This window comes from Parasteatoda tepidariorum, chromosome 3 (genome assembly GCF_982258835.1).
Source record: "Parasteatoda tepidariorum strain Cologne lab strain chromosome 3, Ptep-v5.0, whole genome shotgun sequence".
Taxonomy (NCBI): Eukaryota; Metazoa; Arthropoda; class Arachnida; order Araneae; family Theridiidae; genus Parasteatoda; species Parasteatoda tepidariorum.
In genome coordinates this window covers 84,155,651-84,176,423 of record NC_141757.1, presented here as the reverse complement: position 1 = coordinate 84,176,423, position 20,773 = coordinate 84,155,651, and the positions used below count along the sequence as shown (strand labels likewise).

The following is a 20,773-nucleotide window of genomic DNA, read 5'->3' as shown; positions in this document are numbered from 1 at the left end:
GAAAAGGCATCAATTCTTCCTCTCTCATATTCATAAGCTGCTGTAAGAGGTCATTTTTAAGAATCTCTCGGTCCAGTATCCGAGTTCTTTATTCCAAGCCACCCCCACATACACCTAAGAATAAAATATCACCTTTACACGATCTCGTCAGTGGATAGGCAAAAAGTAAGAGCTCCCGATGATCTCAAATGCCAATCATTCTGCGTCATTGGGCACAGAAGGAGGTCACGTGATCCATTAGGGAAATGCTTCCTTGTCCCACCTCTTCCCAAAATCCCTGAGCTGACAGGAAAAAGAAACATTTCGGCACAATGCCAAGAACTTTTCCCTCCGTTTCTCTGCGATATTCCCTCAACGTCATCAGGAGAAAAAAAAACATACCCAAGCTAGGAAACACATTCGAGGCGGACTTTTTTAAGATTATTTATTCATGAATTGAATTGATAGAAAAGAAACGTGAGGTCTGTCTGCCCATTTCAGGCTATGTGATACGAGTCGCGGTTGAATTTGAATGTTGTAAATATTTGAACTAGGTTACGAAGAAAGAGACTCCAGCAATAATTTTGTTTCCGATCATTATAGGTTTTTTTTCCCTTGCCCAATTTTTAGAAATTGTTATCGTAAAAATAAAATCATAATTTTATCGGATGGTATATGCAGTCCAAGGCCGTTTCTTTTGATCAATAAAATTTTTACTCAGGATTAAAATATTGATTCAAAATCGACTTACAATCTCAAAATAGTTTTATTTCGTAAACACATTCGATTTCTCTTAGTTCTGTGGTATTCCCCCAACATAATCAAGAAAAAACATGCCTAAGCCAGGAAGCACATTCAATGTGGACTTTTTAAGATTATTCATTCATGAATTGAACTGATAGAAAAGAAACGTGAGGTTCCCAGTTCAAGCTATGTGCTTAAGAGTCGCGGCGGTCGTATTTGAATGTAATATTTGTAATATTGTAAATTATTAAATGTAATATTGTAAATATTTGAACTTGGTTGCGAAGAAAGATTGGTAAAAAATTTGTTTTTAATCATGATGTTTCTTCCCTTTCCCGATTCTTAGAAATCGTTATCGTAAAAATAAAATCATTATTTTATCGTGATAATATATTCAGTACAAGGTCGTTTCTTTCTGATAAATAAATTTCGACTCCAGATTATTTCTGCAGAATATTGAAAAAAATATTGAATACCCATAATCTCGAAATAGATATTTTTCCCAAAAGCACACAATACTGTCATTCTTTTCAATAAAATCTATCTAAGATATATTTTTCATTCTAAACTATATACAACTATTCTTGAAATTTTTCAATTTATATGAATTATTTTACAACTAAAATAGATAAAAGTAGTTTCCGTCATCAATCTCTCTTTCCGGAAAAAGTTCATATTCACTGGAAGTTTGTGAATTATTTATAGAAAATTTAAGTTTCTTTTGCAATTAGTTCCAATTTTCAGATTTTATTTCATTCTATGTTTTTTTTAAAAATTTTTACTTTAGGGAATGATAATTTTTGATATATTTCTCTGCTTATTTCTGCTTATAAAAAAAGTTTGCTTTTAAAAAAGTATGTGGAAAAATTATTTTCTCTCTTTTTTTTCTTTGAATTCTCTTTGAAAGCGTTCCTACAGTATGGGAAAATATTCTGAATCAGGTCTTAAAAAAAAGGAAATGTAAATTTCTTCAAAGTTTTCGTATCCATCAGAAAATTCCTTGGATATGAAAGCATGGAATGTTTTTTCTGGGTTATGGAAGCTTTCTTAAAGTGATATATTTTAAGCTAACTAGCTGATCGGATTGTGTAGTATTCAGTGAGCTGACCTCACCTCAGAAAGGTTTTGGGTTCGAATTCCGGACACGGCATGGATGTTCTTTCCTTCTTTGCCCTATCTGTCCTTACTGTGGAAACAACGCTGGTCCACCTAATATGATATATCTGAAAGAGTAACGAGTAAACCTGTCGTACTAACACCTGAATGACGAATATAAATCGGATGGGCATCGGTAAAAAAATTTAAATATTTATTTCATAATTTGTTTGGGTGTATTATTCTTCAAGTATAAAATAATTTATTTGTGTTTAAAGTATTAAATAAATAATCAAATTGCAAATATTAAATAATTAATAAAATACCTCAAATTTTCGCCTCTTTCTCCAAGATTCGGCTTGCAAAAAGTTTGGCTCATGAAAAATTCTTATTAAAAATTATTAATTTTATATTAAAAATTTTTTTGTACTATCTCTAGCATAATACTTTTGTTGAAATATTGAAGAATTGCAATCAGTGATTTGTATTTTCTAAAAAAATTCTTTACATTTAATTAATGAAAATGATAGAATTCTATATTCTTCTAGAAATAAAAGAATTCTAGAAATAAACTCCGAGCTCTAATTTTAATGTTTTGCAAAAAAGTTTCCCAATATTTATTTTTAAGGATTTCTGCTACTTTCTGAATATTATTATGTCAAAAAAATGTTTAATTTATTATTTCAATAAAATATGGCAGTAAAATATTGGGTTAGCAACAAATGCAGACATATGTTTTTTTCTTCTTTGAAATTGCCACCATATCATGAAATTTGCATGAAACTGCAGTGCTCATATTTTCTGTTAATTTCAGATGATGTTTTGATGATGAAGAAATTTGTTTGATAATATTTCAAAATTTATTCGTTTCACTTTTTGTTCCCTTATTTAGCATAAGTTAGACGCTCTTAATTCGGCTTTCATTTGGATATTTTTCCTGATTCGTCAGTTAAACATTTGACTAAAACCAATTATTTGATTTAACAATCGAAAAAGAAGTCAGTTTACCTTCAAATTCTTGAGAAAAGTTTTTGGAATTGTAACATAATTATGAAGAATTCTGTTTGCAAAATAAGACCTCGGGACCATGAAATTATCTGTAAACCCATCTATAAGACCCATGGAATTTTCTGTACAAATAACCTAAGAAAGAAAATTTTTGAGTGAGAGAATCTCTCACAGTAAAACAACAACCAGTTCTTGTTTTACCCAATAAATGCGACACGCGAAAATATTTCCATACTTTTAATTTTTAAATGTTAATTTAATGAAGTTTATTTTTAAATTTATACCAAATTTAGTTATTCTAATGTAGTAATTTAATTGATGTACCTATTTCAAGTTGCTAGTCCGTCACAGCTTTTAAAAGGCTTCAACGAATCACCAAACATTTTTCTTGAAGGAAAAAGTTTTTTTTTATCTATACAACTCAATCGATCGCTTAAGTTATGCTTACAGTTTATAATCGTATGGGGAAAAAAATAGAAAAGAATGTTAAGTATGCATCCAAGCAAAATTAAATGTTTCTATAAAAAGGCTTAGCGATCCATTAAAACTCCTGTCAATATAAATGTATACCACAGATTATTTACAATATTTATTTCAAATGGCATAGTTCAACTATACCATCAATCTCATTAAAAACAAATTTAAAGCAAAGATTGCACTTCTACTAATCAATATTCTATCCAAATAAATATCTCTTAATTAGAGATATTCGGTAGCTTTTCTCACCTAAGGTGCTTAATTTACCTATCAAATTCTAGCGATTAACTTATAACCTCAGAAGCTACTTTGAAAAAGAATTTTAAATATTTTCTTATTTTATTTGACTTTTGAGCAAAGAATTCATTGATTAAAAATTCCTTTTAAGCAAATGTTGCCACTTCAAAATGTGTTGGTGACTGTGAATCGCCTGAATACTAAAAAGGATGCGCTGCTATTGAACCATGGCTCTATTATCATTCTTCCGTGGGCTTAATTACCGGCAACCCCACCAGGGGCACGATATACCACTGTTGCCAACGTCAGTGGGGAAATTTTATTCTTCCGCGTGCTACTCTCATTAAGCAACCATTCGTGTGTAACGTGCTTGGAATTTTGCAAGAGTGGAAAAACCAAAAGAGGGCTCAAAAGTAAGGGGAAAAAAAGGTTTTCAGATTTTTTTCTCTTCCTCTGTAGATGGTTGGGTAGGGAAGCAAAAAAAGAAGATTAAAAAAAAAAAAAACACTTGAGAAAGATTTATTATTAAATATTAGCATAAGAGGCAAAGTGTTCCCCCCTTTTAATTTCTGAAAAGTTTTACAAAACTTTCGGGTATTTAGCTTCTGTTATTCCATTAAGAGCAGTTAAGTAAAAGATTTTCTTTTTCATAAACATATTTTTTCCGTGTTTTGCTTTTCGAGCCATGGGGCTGGAAGAAAAAAACTACCTAAAAATTAAAATGATTTGTGTTTCATTTTACAGTGGACTTACTTTGAAAAATTAAGAAGAATGCTCTGTGCATAAATATGACCGCTTCATGTTTTTAGTTATTAATATTCGTTTTTTTTAAATTTTTTCTTACTTAATAAAACAAATGGTTCTAAGAATTGAAACTCTTTCGTTAAAATGTCCTTAAAATTAAGTGAATTTACATTAAAATAGTCGCGTGTATTTAGTTTAATTACTTATTTTAGTATAATTATCATTTTCATTTTGAAAGAGAGCATAGTTTCACCTACCTTGGCTCCATCATCACCAATTCAGGAAGTAGCAAAAAAAAAAAAAAAATACATGCAAAAATTCTTGAAGGAAACCGGTCATACTTTTTATACAGTTACTTTTTGAAAAATAAATTGCTTTTCGAAATCTTTAAAAATGCGACTTTATAAAACTATTATTCGAATAATTGTGACATATGGAAGTAAGACCTGGACAATGACCAAAAAAGAGGAATATAACTTGCTGGTATTTGAACGAAAGGTCCTGAAGAGAATAATAGGACCTATTAATGATAAAGGCGAATTAGGTCGAACCTAGAAATCGAGAATATCATAAAAGGAAAAAATATTGTCCGCTTTATGAAATCCCAGCGACTCTCATGGCTTCGACACATAGAGACGAGAGAGAGACAATAATTACGTCTTGAAAAAGATCATCAACTGGACACCTATGAGAACCTAGAGACCGCCAAAGGAAAAGGTGGACGACTTTGAAGCAATGCAGATTTCTAAGTGGAATAGGAGTAGAAGTCAAAGCAGAGGGCTGTAGAGAATATAATTGTGAAACAAGCCGCAAAGGGCTGCAGACCTATAGACGAAGAAGGCTTACTTAAATTGCTTCCTAGCAAATTTTCAAAATATTTATAAAAATTTAAAATTTGAGATAATTATCAATATTTAAACAATTTTATTATTTGAGACGATTCTGAATATAATACATAAATATCCTATTTAATGTATACGGAAATACCTGTAATGTTAACAAATCTTAGATTATAAAGTTACATTTACCCAAATTTTTCTAAAATCTGTTTCAATTAGCGCTATTATGAGTTTAATTCTTGAAATTCATATCTATGACTGAGTTCTATGACAGATTAAATGTTCTCCATTTGAATTCCCCCTAGTAGCATAAAATTTAAAAAACAAACAGTCCACATTCGGGAAGTAATTTGGATGGAATTTCTGAATCAAGCATATCATAGTAGCCAATAACAAGCGAATCACTTAATCAATCAGAAGATGATTGTGCTTAAAATATAAAAGGAATTTCGAATTGAATTGATTAAATAATTTTGAAAACTCGATATAGCGATTTTTTTATATATATATTGCACTAACAATATATTTTTCCGCATAAGTTTATTTCATTTTTGCTTTAAGAAAATTTCATGTTTAAAAAATATTGGAAAAAACTTTTATATTTATTTTTGTAATCTTTTGCAGATTTATACATTTGATTTAACGCAAAAGATACTAGCATTTATCCGTTATATTTCTTTTAAAATATTTCTTCCACATTTACTGAAGAAAATTTATTTTTATTTTGTATGCAAAATTTATTCCTCTCTTATCTGTAAATCATTTTGAAACTTACAAATGTCACATTTCTGGGTTATTACCCATTTTTGTTGGATTATTTTTGAGATTAAGAGACAGAGAAGAAATTTAAATTCCTGCCGTACGCATGCAGAACTGTAAATAAATTCAAAATAGCCCCCTTTTTTTTACAGACTCGTTTTCTTTTTGCGCTTAGATTTGCAAGTTAATGTAAATAATATTCAGCCGTTATCTCCGTACATTTGTTGGATGCGGTGCTATTTCTTTCTCTTCCGAGCCATTATCTTCTTTTTCTTTTTCCTACGACTCAATAGATGGCGCAGATGCATGAAACGTGTTCGAGTGGAGGAGAGTAGTCTAAATGCTAATGGCGGAAAATCGTCGTTTTAACGGTTTGAGCAAACATGAGCATGCATTTAAGATTGGAAAGGTAGATTTCTCTGCTTCAATCTTTACATAACATTTATTGAGTTAGTGCCATTTATTACTCCCAGCTCGATAAAGCAAATAATATAAGCTATTTAACAAAGAAATTGTTTGAAATAGCTTAGACATAGCCTCTGAGCTTTCTTTGTAGATTGTTGTAAAGCACGAAGAAAGGGAAGACTTTATTGTATTTATTTATTTAAGACAAACATAGTCTCGTTTTTTATCCATCTAAAAAAAAATTCAATACACTATATTATACTTATTTCATTCTCTCTTTTTTTCTTCTTTCTTTTTCCTTTTACTTTTTGAGAAAGCAAACATTTCATGCATTATTCATATTACTAATATCAAATAAGCATTCTGACGATAAAATGGCTACGGTAATTATTTAAAAAATTCATGATTTCGTTCTCCATTGCTTAATGAGAATCACTTTTTTATGAAAAAATAAGTAATATTCATTAATTCGCTAAAAAAATTTAATTGAAAAGATAATTATTTATATGATATAATATGAACTTATAAGCTTAATTGGAAACTTTCCGTGGGAGGTTAAATTGAAGTTTAAATTAGCCTTCCTCATAAATAATCGTATCTTTAATGTAAAACTCTTCATTTATAAAATAATTAAAATATTTTACTATGTATTCCTTTTTACAGAGTTTTATTTTTTGACAGCTTGCATTGTTGGATTGAATAATATTTATGGATAAAATATGTAATGAGATCACTATTTATAGCTGAAGTAATAATGCATGTAAGAATATAGCATTTGAAGGAGTGTTATGTTATGTTGTCTATTTTTTAATTAATTGTGATCCAGACTTTGTTAAACGAAAAGATATTAACCCCGATCTAATAGCCCTTATCTCTCCTACAGAATAAGTTGGATTCTGATAAGTAATGGGAAGCACGATATTTTCTAATTCAGAGAACACATAACCATTTGAAAAATATCTTTAATATTTGCCAGACACCAAGAAAATGTTAACTAGAAACTTTATAAATGTTCAAGGAAAAGCATTTTATTTTTTTTTACGTTTTTAGAATCAAATAAAAACTTTTCTCATTCATTATGGAACGTTAAACTGCAAATGTTTCAGATATAATATATTTGTTTTTAAAATTTTCAGCACATTTAAATGTAAAGAATTGGCATTTAATGCATTCAGAAAGAACACATGGTACTTAGTTTATACTCTTACAAGGTATCTTGTTTTTCATGTTCGGTTGTCACTATATTTTGGTTTTATAAAATTTATAAATAAATAACACAAAATCGAGACATTTTCCCAGCTTCGATTTTAACTGAAGGTAAACATGCATTTTAATATGACTGTTCTACATATTTGTTTCGACTGAAGCGGCAACAGTGATATTGTTCCTTTTTTCGATGTTTTTACTCCTTCTTTTTCAAAGCTTGGTCAAAAGTTTGGATGCAATCGTTAAAATCGTAATAGATGTTTAAAGTTTGAATGTAAAATATTTAAATAAACCAATAAAAAAATAGTTGCAAGCCTACAGCATCATTCAGTAACTACATGGGAGTTCTTAAACGACAAGTATTTCGAATTAATCTTGGAATCATTCTAAATTCTAAAACTACATTAATACTTTCAGTTTAATCTGGAATTGAAAACAGCGTTTTAATTATTTATAAATTATTTCAAACTGTAAATTAGATTCATCTAAATTTTTCAAATAAAATTAGATTCAATTAAATCTAATTAAGATAACATTTTTTCAGGATTATAACTATAAGTAGTTATTAAATGTTTCAAATAATTTAATAATAAATATTTGATTTCTGTTCCTATTGCTAGTTATGAATGCTTATTTTTATTTGTGTAAATATTTTAACGACCCCTCACGTCATGCAGTCACAATTGTTTTTTGAAGATTTTTAAAAGATATTTAAAATATTTGAATAATTTTTTAGTCCACTTCAGCTAAATGCTCTAGGAAAGAAAAGGTAAAAAAACAAATATTATTTTATAAGCCTTTAAACATTAGCTCTTTCTTTGAAAATATTCAAAATCAATCTTTATTAAGGAAGTGTAAAAATTCGTAAAACTTTTAATTTAACGTTATTTGCTTCAATTTTTTTTTCAATGGTTTTCTAAGCGAAATTTAAATTGTACTTGATTTTTGACATAAAATCTTAAATATGTGTAGCATTTCTTATAGAATAGAAACTGAAAGTATTCTTGGAAAGTACAATTGTGTCAAGAAAATGTCAGAAATGTCTATGCTTCAAAGTTTGTTATTAATAAACATCAAACACTAAAAATATAAAGAGTTGGCTCAATACCAAGCCTTTAAATGACAAATAAAGAAAATATTTGGAGAGATAAATATTTGCTATGACTCCTGAACATAAAACGTCTTTTGATCGCTTATACTTTATATTTGGATTACTTCCAAGTTGTTCTTGAAAGGGAATTGAATAGTAACCAAGCATACATATAAAAGCACTATTCTAGTCTATGATTATTGATATTGCAATCATTTCTATTCAAATATTTTTTCGAACAAATGTTTTCTTTAAATGATACTTTTTACATGAGAATAGAATTCTTATTCCTAACATGAATTGAGAGAAAGACATTAAAATAAAACGATTTATTCTAATTTAATACTCTTTTATGTAGCTGCAAAAATATTATCATTAAAGAAGTATTTTTAATAAACTTAAAATTGTTGAATGGTCTATCTATTTTTACAAGAGATATAAATGATTTAAAATCAATGTCTGTAAAAAAATTTCAAAGCACTTTCTTAGAAAATAAACTTATTTATGTGACTAAAAATTAATAATCAAGACTATCATTGTTATGAGCAAATCTGAAATTTTTGTAAAAAGAAAAATAACTAAACATTATCGTCAAGGGTTAATTTATTTAAATTTATTGAAATAGTTATAACGATTGTGATAGTTATAAGAGAATCTATAAAAATTTTTAATAGATTTAATAGAAAATTTCTTATTAGCAAAATATTATCATCAAAAGTGAATATCCTACTGATAAAAATTAACAATCTTAATGACTAAAGAACTATGATATGAGTAAATGGGAAGTAATTTCTTACAGAAAAATGGTAACACATTATCATCACAAGTAAGTATGTTTGAAGAAAACAAACTTATCAATAAGAACAATTATGTGACTGTGAAAGTCATGACTGAATTTCAAATAATTTATTATCGAGGAAATGTAAATCACTATAATAAAAAATAAGTCTTTATTCAAGTCTAAATTTACGGGCATGGTGTTTATAGTTTATGGTTGAATGTAAATAATCCACGCACTTATGAAATATCATTTAATACTACGTATTAAATGATATTCTGATGAATATATTCTGATGAATAATGTATACTACGTATTACATTATTCATCAGAAATTATTCTATATTATAAGGAGTAAATAAATAAGCTTTATTTCTTTAACATCTTAATTTAAAAAAAGTTATCAATGAATTTATTTAATCGAAACTCAAGGATCATTTGTTTGATCTTTAATAAATCACATGCATTTGAATAATTAAATATTTTCATTCACTTGAATTAGTCATTCTTTCCAATTTATTTTTATGTTTTCGAATGTGGGCAAACTTGACTGGATAAATATAGCATACAAATTAAATAATATTTCTCTTAAATATAACATCCAAACTCATATTCATTTTTATGCATAGCATTGAAATAGGATTGTCTGCTTTCACGATGACAATGGGATCTAATTCTCATCCAAATTGTTGGCGCATTTTACTGTGCCATACTTAAATCCCGGAGGTAGAGTGAATAGCTTCGGAATTACGTTGTAAAAGTAATAGATTTTACAAAGAGGTTATAAAGAAGGTGTTAGATTTTGCTAAACGTAACTGAGTTTAAAATTAATTTTTTAATTAATAAATTTATTGTGCTCTTTAATGAATTCATTTTTTTCTGACAAATAGATTAGCTATGTCATATCCTTTGAAACGAACTCGAAATATTTCAGTATCGCAAATGAATGGGTTTAATGAAAGGAATGAAATAAATTCACAGTTTTATTAATGAATGCAAAAAATTTAAGCAATTTTACATTTTTGGGAATAAATTATAATGGATTGAAACTTTATGAAAGGTTTTTTTTCTTCGCAATCTGAAAGCGCTCAAAATATTATAGGTATATTACATTTCCGATAAAGTTTGTACTATGGATTTACTTTGTTAGAAATTTATAGTTATCTTCATGCTTTAAAGCTGTTAAAAAAAACTGTTCTTTACTCTTTTAAAGGGAAGTAATTAGTAAAAAAAAACATTTACCTGTTCGTGCAAAATATTTAAAAAAACACAACTTAAATTTTAAAACGACGCGTTTCTAATGAATGAAATAGAATAATTATTGTCTATTCTTATGAGCAGAAATTATTGTTTATTCTTATGAGTAGTTTTTTTCATGGCACAATAAAAAAAAATATAATTCTGTCGTAACTCTCGAACTTACATTAAAATGTAACAATTTGATTTATTTTCTATTCAATTCAGTCTTAAGCAATTTTTTTTTATTAAGTACAATTTGTAAAACCAAGTTCTTACATGCCCTCACAAATTATATGAAATTTATTATAATGTCATGAAACTTACATTTATTTTCTAATGGGACCTTTATATTCAGTTCTGCCATAAAGAGATGATTTCACCATCGCAAAATTGTGTGATAAATATTAGTCTCGTCACATTTTCAACATTTTTTCATCAAAATAAAAATTTTAAGTTCGTTTAATCAATTTTGTTTGATATTTTACATTTGTTTCAAAAACTTAAACTGAATCTGTCATTGTTTCTATTTGAAAATAAGAACTACTACTGAAGCAAACTCTGTAAAACAGTTTAAAGCGTCAGACGGTTCACCTAATTAGCGAAGCTTTCCGTTTCTTTATGGTGAATCATTTTCCAGCTGCGGGTATATTATTAAATTAATTCAACTCGCAAAACTCTTTTCTCTGTAGATATTTATCAGCCAAAGGAGATTTAATAATCTACGCTCCCACCATAAGTGCTCGTTTAATTAAAGGCTTGTGCTCGTCCGCGAAAAGTCATTTTTGTGCAAGCCATTGAAATCAGAGTATCTTCAATATTCCTATGGTACGGTGAAGTAAAAGGTTGCGGAGACGACACGGGATTGGTTATCTGGGAAAATATTTTAATGAGAGTTTCGGATGTTTAGGCTCGTTGAAAAGATGGCATAGAAAAGAATTTCTAAAGAGGTTTCTTTGTATTGTCGGAGAAAAATTTTTAATTATTGCAGAAATACTTGAGCTATTGGGAAAGGAATTGTATAATTGGGGATTGATTCACGTTTGGCTCCACTATGAGTGTCGTTTATTGCTGAGTGTTATTTTTGAACATGAGAGGTTGTGAATTCTGAAATTGAAAATGGAGGAAGTTTGCTACAAGGTAGCATTTGCTTGCAAGTTCATTTAGGGAGTCTTTTCATTGATTTTACTAATTGAGTTATTTTGTTTTCAAAAATCGTTCCTTTGAAATTAATTTGGGAAAATTATTCAAACTTCTGAGAGGCCAAAAAGGAATTAATTCACTCATATTGTAATTATATCGGATTTGCATGAAACATTTCAAACAAAACATTTTTTAACTTTAAGTATATATATATTGATTTTGAATGTATATAATTCAAACAAAAGAATATTCTGCTTTTGTTTCCAGTGATGTTTCCGCAACCCTTTGATTGCGGAACACATTGATATTAGAAACCATCACAAAGATGCGACGCGTGCATCATGTTCGTTAAGAATGGTTTGGGCTATGGGCGATTCAGTATACGACCCCTTTAAGAAATTGCATTGTGCAAGAAAATAGAAAAAGTTTTTTTTTTTCATTTATTCAACACACATCAATATAAAATAGTACTGTTTTGAATTAGCGGGGAAACATCTTGTTGCAAAAATAAATAAATAAGCAAGTAAAAAATAACAATTCTCTTATAAAAACGCCACAAGAATGATTTCTTTCAGAGAGAATTTTTTCTTAAATATTGATGGATTTCAGATAATGCATCTAATTATACACCTTTGAAAATTACCCACTACTTCAGAGTCCTTTTTTCTAATTACTAATTATAATTTTAGAATATATGAATTAGAATGACGAAAGATATATGGACTATTGTGTTCTGGGGTTCATTTAATTAAAGAAATATATTTAGAAAATTATTCTTTTTAACAAAACTTTTGTTCCTTTCATTTAAAAAGTTTGAATTAAAATAAAAATACTGTACAAAGTTGTGTTCTCTTAGTTGAAAATATTATTGAACGAAAAAAAATATATAAGCATTAATATCATGTAGTTGTAATTGCAAATGCGTTGTAAAACAAATATACTTCGCAAAACAAAAGGTATAGATTCAACACTATGTAATTGATAGAATTAAAACAATATTTTATGAAATCTATCGAATCTATCGAATAAAACAATATTTTATGAATTTTAGTAGCTCAGATTTAAGATGTGATAATTATTAAATAAGATTAATAAATACAAGGTACGTCTAAAAAGTTTGTTGAACAGTTGGATAATTCAAAGGCGATGTGATTTAGCCACATCCACAATCAGTTAATGAAATTGCGCAAAAGAAGATAGTACCAGCTTTTAGCACGCATAATATGTAAATATTTTGCTATTTCTGAAATATCTTTTTTTTTATTACAGCCGTGCCATCAAGACGAACCAAGATCTCTTGCCAAGCACTCCAGTCAGCCAGCTGTTCTACAACGATTTCTGGGGTACACCACTTACCCATAGTGGATCTCACAAGTCATACCGACCGCTGTGTGTTCTCTCCTTCAGGCTAAATTATGCCTTGGGAGGTATGGATCCATGGAGCTACCACTTTTTCAACGTGCTGCTGCACACCATGGTGTGTGGCCTCTTCACGCATTTTGCCTCCATCATATTCTGCAGAAGTATATTGCCCACACTGACGGCAGGACTGCTTTTTGCCGTGCATCCCATCCACACGGAAGCTGTGGCCGGAGTAGTGGGACGTGCTGATGTCGGAGCTGCCTTTTTCTTTCTGTTAGCTCTACTGTCTTACATGAGATATTGTAAATATAGAGACAAAAAACAGTATTTGTATTTGTGTCTTTTGTTATCAGCTGCGTCTATGCTCACAAAAGAGCATGGCGTTACTGTTTTGATCCTATGCGCTGTATATGATATGCTCATTATACACAGGCTGCACCCAAAAGATATTCTGCTCGTTTTGAGTCAGGTAAGGTTGTCTTTTGCACAATTAATTATTATAGATCTTCATTCGAAATGTTTCCAAATGGTTATTGTTATGTCCGTAATATTACCTCTTCAATTTAAAAAATACCTGCATTTGGGAAGCCAAAACCATTTCCGGGGTTTTATCATATTTTATACATAGAGAGAAAAATAAATGTAAAGTTTGCTTTATTGATTTTAATTTGCTTAGATTTGTTATGTCTTATTCTATTATTGATTAATGGTTTAGTTCATTCATTGATATATGTAGAGGAGTATCCCAAGTAAAATGCATTAAAAAAAAGTTTACCTTTTTAAATTAAATGGTAAAATTTTTCTATTTAAATTAAAAGTTTAATAATATTTTACACTGTAAATAGTTCCAGATAAAATAACGGTAAAATGTATCGGCACTCAGGATGCCGGAACTTTTTACCGTAAAATCTATTTTTTCCGTAAAACTTGCGGAGCAAAAAATCTAATATGCCGTAATTTTTGCAGTAATATTAATTGTAAAATCACTGAAGGACTGCAGTTAAATAATTATTTTTGTAAAATATACTGTATGAAAAGGAATTTTACGGTAAAATAAGTTTTATGGATGATGTCACCCCTTTTCACCGATTTTTACAGTGTGGAAATGATAATAGTTTGGGAAATCAATGTGAATTATTTTATTTATTTCTTCTTATACTATATAAATATATAGTTTTCTAATATCAAAATAATTTATCAAAATTTATTCTTAGTTACATAGTATTTTTATTAAAAAAAAATTGTATTTTAATCTTTTTTTAAACAATGTTTATTCCATTGGGTTTAAATTTTTGCCTCACGGAAATGATTAGACACTTTGTATTAGTTAGGTTGGCAACTTACTTTACAGTGTTAGTTTGAAAATGTCAAAACAGGCTCTTAAGTAAATTGAACTTCTCATCCTGTTCAACAAAGTATTATAATCATGATTGCAAATCATTTTTAGTAGTTATTTAAACCTACAAAATCGCTCAGATTTGTAGCTCGAAAGGAATGCGCGAAACAGGATTTCATTTATTTATAAGATCACGTGTTTTAGAGAGACATGCATCGAAGTTAAATTACTAGCCTAATTGAGAGTTTTAAAATTTTTATGCATCTCAAAAGGAGAATCCACCTAGTTTTATCAATGTAACAATTAAGTAGAGGAACTCGTTATATCCTTGCTCTACAACTATTGGAATTGCTTAATTTAAGAATAAATGTTATAAATATTGAGCCAACAAATTAAAGGCATTTGAATTGTCAATTGCTGGAAAACTGAAGCTCTTATTTTAAGTACCAATAAAGCGTAAGCATGACATCGAACAGATGATTTCCTATTATGTAAGACATGGCCTAGACAATGACGACAGTTAAAACAATATGTCAAACAGACATAGCAATCATTTATCGAAGTTTCCTAATTTCCCATTAAATTAAGAATCTTTAATGGCCTTTTTAGTCCGGAAATTGGATCGCCGTTCTCCGATGGCGGGGAGGTTATTAATGTGATCTGTAGCTTTGTTCCTTTTTACCTCGCCCTTTTGTAGCATGCCCACCTTTCGGGGCGCGGGTGGAGCTCACCTCATTAAACGCCCTTACCTCAATTACGTCTCAATGTATGGGTGATATTTTCTAGAGAGGGGTTTAAAGAGAGAATATCAAGTGTCACATTATCTGGCAGAGAAATTATGTGGTAAAAACGCCAACAATTCTTTTTTTTTTTTTAATTTAGAAATAAAGTTAATTGTTTCCGTTCTTCTTCAATCTATTAATAAAGAAATTTTTTAATTAAAGTCCGTAAAATAAGATTACTTTGCAATTTAATAACGCGGCTCCCTTTTTTATGGATTAAATTTGCTGTAGAAATATTTGGCTCCAAATATTTGTTGTGCTATATTGGGTGTAGTTTAAAATAAAAAACAAGCAAAAGTATTATATTTTTAAAAAGTTTTTAAACTCTTAAAGATTTTCAAATGGCGTTGAGATTTAAGAATTAAGACATATTTCAAAAAAAAAATTTTTTTTTTCTATTCTTTAATTTACTTATAACATTAAATTGGAGTTCTTGAAATTGAAAAATGCTATTAATTTAGCTTGTTATTAAAGTGTTTACATAAAGTAATCGTTATAAATTTTTTTACGCGTTTTATACGGAATTGTAAAAGATTAAATATATTTTAATCATACAGTGTTAATATTAGAATACATGAAATATAAATCCTGTACCTTGTTTCCCGGCAACTAGTTTAATCTTTTCACGATAAAATTTTTTTGATCAACTTTTGAACAACTAATTTTAAGTTAGGGTTAAGTTATGCAAGAGATAGCAAGATTATTTTTATCAGGGTAAAATATTTTAAATCAAGTATTTGTTCACATATTTTGCGCCAAAAATGCACTTTTCGTGAAATTGTTTCGTGGAATTTTTTCGTGAAATGTTCAGTTTTTTTTGCAGCTAGAAAAATTATTTCAACCATTTTTCTCTAGATATGTTTTTTTAATTAGAAAAGTGGCTGATAATTGGGGATGTCACGCGTAAGTCAGTTTCGACACAAATGCGCGACGTCGCTTGCAGGTTAAATATGATCCGATAATTAATCCAGTGTGCTTAATAAGCTCAAGCCTTAAAGCTGTAATGTGAACTAGCCATGCTCAACCACGTGATTAGACAGAATCAGGTGATTAGTAGTAAGTACCCCAATGGAAATAATTAAAACTCAATATCAATTTTATGGTATTGACCAGACAAGACTGGCATTAACGAAAATCTATATGTAGTATTGAATAAACCACACAGCACACATTCGTGAAATTTCATTTAAAGTCATTGATTGTAATTATATTTATATTTATTATGCGTTATTATTTATTTTGCATTTATATTTATTTTTCATTTTGACTCATATGCAAGCTATGTAACGACATAATTTCTGATTAAAGTTGTTGATCTGATTTGTGATTAGAGTTGATTACTAAAACATGGTTATACTTATCAATATTGTATACTTTGTTTTCAGAAAAAATACAGCTTCCTGCGAGAAGGACTGATGTATCTTGGAGGTACAGCAACCACATTGCTTGTTCTGCGCGTTCACCTAATGGGTAGTAAAGCGCCAGATTTTGCTCCAGCGGACAATCCAGCTTCAGACAATAATTCCCTGCTCACCAGAGTCCTCACATTCCTCTACCTTCCCGCATTCAACTTCTGGTTATTAATGTGTCCGAGATGGCTCAGTTTTGATTGGTCCATGGAGTCTATACCCTTGCTGACTCACCCCGCAGACCCAAGGAACATCTTCAGTGCCTGTTTCTATCTGACTGTCCTCCACTTTGTCGTGCACATCTCACGCACCTTGTCTTCACCAAAGTCCTGTGCCTTGTGCGGCAGTCACAGCTCTTGCAATTGCTCCTCGTACTACACGTGGACGAACAAGCTCCAGCTAGGCAAGCAATACGGCAGGAGCAAGAACTATAGTTGTGTGATCAACAACAATAACAATAATTCTTGCACGAATGGGCATCACAGGTCGTCTTACAGTAATGGAGTGGCCAATGGATGTCCATCAAACTTTAACTCAGCAGCCTATAAGACGGACTGCAATTATATTAGTGCTGTGCACAACCACTGGAATGCTGTGATATTGGCCGTGAGTCTTCTGGCCTTTCCTTTCGTGCCGGCCACGAACTTGTTCTTCTATGTTGGCTTTGTTGTGGCCGAAAGAGTACTGTATATACCGAGTATGGGTTTTTGCCTTCTCGTCGCAGTTGGACTTGACAGACTGTACAGGAGGCAAGATAGACTTTTAAAGAAAAGAATAGTTTTAGGCATTATTTTAGTCCTATTACTTGTTATGTCTGTGAGAACAGTGCGTCGAAATAGAGACTGGTGGAGTGAAGAAAATTTATATAGATCAGGAATTCCTATTAATCCCCCTAAAGGTAAGTCATTGTGAATGTATATTTGATACAGAAATGATAATTATCAAAATTAGATCTGTACCAGACGTTTGAGACAAAATTTAAATTGACTAATTATTCAGTTTTAAGCATTCGTTATATCGAGTGAATAATCGTAGAGATGCCCCGCATTTCAACATTTTGACTTACGAAAATTTTTATAAACATTGCAAATACATTACTACTGAAGGAGGTTTTTTTACTCCACACAATTAACAGGACAAACGCTCCATTATCTATAACAATAAAAGGAAGAATTTGTGTATGCGTCTCTCTGATAACTTCAGAACAATTAGTATTTAAGTTCTTAGATTTGGAAAGCGGGTGCTAGGGAAAATTTTAACCTCGATACTAAAAATCATTCAATAAATTCAACTGTTACGTTTGGGAAGGCCGTTTGGAAAGCTAATTTTTCCTCATAAATTGAAAATTAGGTATTGTTATAAATTAAGCTATAGACGATTCTGTTTTTTCAATTTTCTGAAAAATAACACCAGAGATGTTTACTAGCTTTTATAACTTTTAATCAGAATATAGTTTATAACACATTCTTAAATAAATATTTTTTCTGTTATGCCCGAATCAACGCGGATGGCATGTAACGGCTACGTTACCGAATTAGTATTTTTAAAGCTATTGGAAACTATATTTTATAGTCTATAGTTACGTTTTTGAAACGTGTTTCTGTAAAACTACGTAATTAAAACTCAGCGATATATAAAATTGAAAGAAAAATTGCATACTAAGAAGAAAAATTAATGGAAATTTTTTTTTAATTGTGGCAAATTTTGTTTGCAATACGTTGCATTTTCTTCTCCTTTTTTTGGTGTTGAATGATACTTAAGTACAGTTAAGATTTATTTTAAAGAGTTGAACGTTTAAAAATGCATTTTGCCTAATTTAATAATTTTAAGTACCCGGAAGAGGCAACAATCTAACAAACCATAATAGATAAGAAACAAAATACTGCTAACTTTGTTCAGAATTATTACAAGATAGAGTAATGACATAAACTGTCATCAAATCCAATGATTATTGAAAATTAAAAGTTCTAACATTCAAGGAATGACTAACTTATCCCACCTAACTATGAACCATAATTTGCTAGCATTTAGTTTTTTCATTATTTCTAACGGCAAAATTAAATGACAATTACAGCAATAAACACAAACCATACGTAGAACTAACTATACAGTGATCATGCGTAGAGAGAGAAAAAAAACACAGAGTACAAAAAAGAAGTTGAAGCGATGATCTATGAATACAGAAGGTCCTAAGCCTCCCAGTAGAGGTCCACAAGAGAACAAGATTATAACATTTAGTTTCTGGAATATTACATTAAACACACAAAAAGAGAAAAAAAGTAAGATAAATATATATTTTAGACAATGTATTGTATTTATATATTTTCGATTATAAATATTATGAAAATGTTCCGATTGTTGTAAAGTAATTTTCATCCCATAAAAGTTCATTTCGTTTAAAAATACAAGTTTAAAATTGAAATTACAAAGCGAATCCTTGAAGTAAGCAGCCACTTGTAAATCTTTTTATCCTTGCATATTGTTTTACTTATTTCATTTGTTTATTTATTTATTCATTCTTTTTGATGAGTTACGTTAGAAAGTTTTCTAAAGCATATATCAGTTTGAAAAATGCTAGAAAATGTATTTTGACTGTAACATTTCAATATATATATTTACTGATAAAAAATTAATTTACACCAAAAATAATTTATACATCGATTAGGAAAACTTGATACTATATATGATAATGAAAACTAATTTTTCTTATAGTGCCTTAGATCAGTAGTACATGAAACTGAAAGACAATATTTTTTTTAAAAAACACTGGCGTATATAAAAAAATAACCTTGGATCATGTTTCTATAAACAAGTAACTAAGTTCATTAAATATAATCGCGGGATATTAAAATAAGTTTGATAAGTTGTCCAACTTAGAGCTCTATCCCTTTAATATTAAGAAAAAGAAGAAAAAATTGAGATATTTCACGAATTTCATTTCATTTCTTCTTTACTTAATGTAGCAATTTTGCTTGATGTTGGTTGTGTAAAGAGGTTGTTTACAAATAATAATTTATAATCACCATTGCTGGTAATTTCACACTCTACTTAAGGTAAAAATTAAATATTATTTTTTCTTAAGCTTAAAAACTCCCTCGAATGAAAATAAAAACACTCCTTCATTAATTTTAAACGTTCACTAAGTTGTTTTTATTGTAATGTTGAAAGGGGAAAAAAAGTCCCTAATGTACTTATTAGGGAATATTTCTTCCAGAGTGAAGAAGAAATTTCTTAGATGTTATGATTTTAGAGTGCACGTTTCCTTAAAAGATAAAAGAGAAAAACGGGGAGCACTTTTTTGTACACTCTTTTAATGGCTTGCTGTGGTTTCCATGTTATTTATTTCTTTTTTCATTTATTTCTTTTACAAAAATTTTTTTAATTTTTTACCCAAAAGATTATTTTTTTTACATTCGCTTACGTAATTTTTTGTCATAAGGGATTTAATTAACTTTTCATTTTTTAAGGTGAGGGATTTTTTTTTTCTTGGAATTCTTTATGGAAGTTTCCCTTAGAAGAGAAGCGGGATAAAGTTTATAATTTAAGAGAAAAAGAAAAAAAAACTATACTTAATATTTATGTATCTATCTCCATCTGTAAGTATTTATCTATAATACATATCAAATTCAGTAAAAGCATTTATTATTTTTGGAACTCTTTATTGTATGACCATTTCTATAAAATTAAATTAGCAGATTTATAGCTACAATTCATAAAATAAAAATATACTTATATTTTTAGCTTTGTTAATGGGAACTCAACCCAAAAGACAAGGGAACTATTAAATCAAACGTCTTAATGTGATTGCATTAGTTAAGAGCTTTTAATGTCTATACTTACATACGATGACTATACACAAAAGTTTATAATTTCTTATGTGTTTGGAAATTTAAAGTTTATATCTTAGTATTTTAAGGAATATGTATTTAAATTGCGTACTTCGATTGATCAATATGTAGGTTAATATTATGTCGAATATTAATATAAAGTAATTTTGATGAATCCTGACTTGATTAAGGAGTTAGAAAGTAGCTATAGTGTAGAAGCTATTCCTCTTATGAGAATTATGGGTAATGCAAGATTAACGAGTTATATGTTTTTTTAAAATTAAACTTAAGTAAGTAAAGGAAAATTATTGGTGCAT

At 29.3% G+C, this 20,773-nt stretch overlaps 1 protein-coding gene across 2 annotated transcripts in view; it reads left to right on the top strand.

The window, feature by feature from the left end:
* Tmtc2 (Transmembrane O-mannosyltransferase targeting cadherins 2) overlaps nucleotides 1-20,773 on the top strand; it is a 350,759-nt gene that overhangs the window by 306,758 nt on the left and 23,228 nt on the right. For both annotated transcript variants that reach the window (XM_087159730.1, XM_087159729.1), the window contains exons 4-5: nucleotides 13,010-13,571; nucleotides 16,606-17,527. In XM_087159730.1, the coding sequence (XP_087015856.1) occupies nucleotides 13,010-13,571; nucleotides 16,606-17,527 (1,484 nt within the window). The remainder of the gene's footprint in view (nucleotides 1-13,009; nucleotides 13,572-16,605; nucleotides 17,528-20,773) is intronic.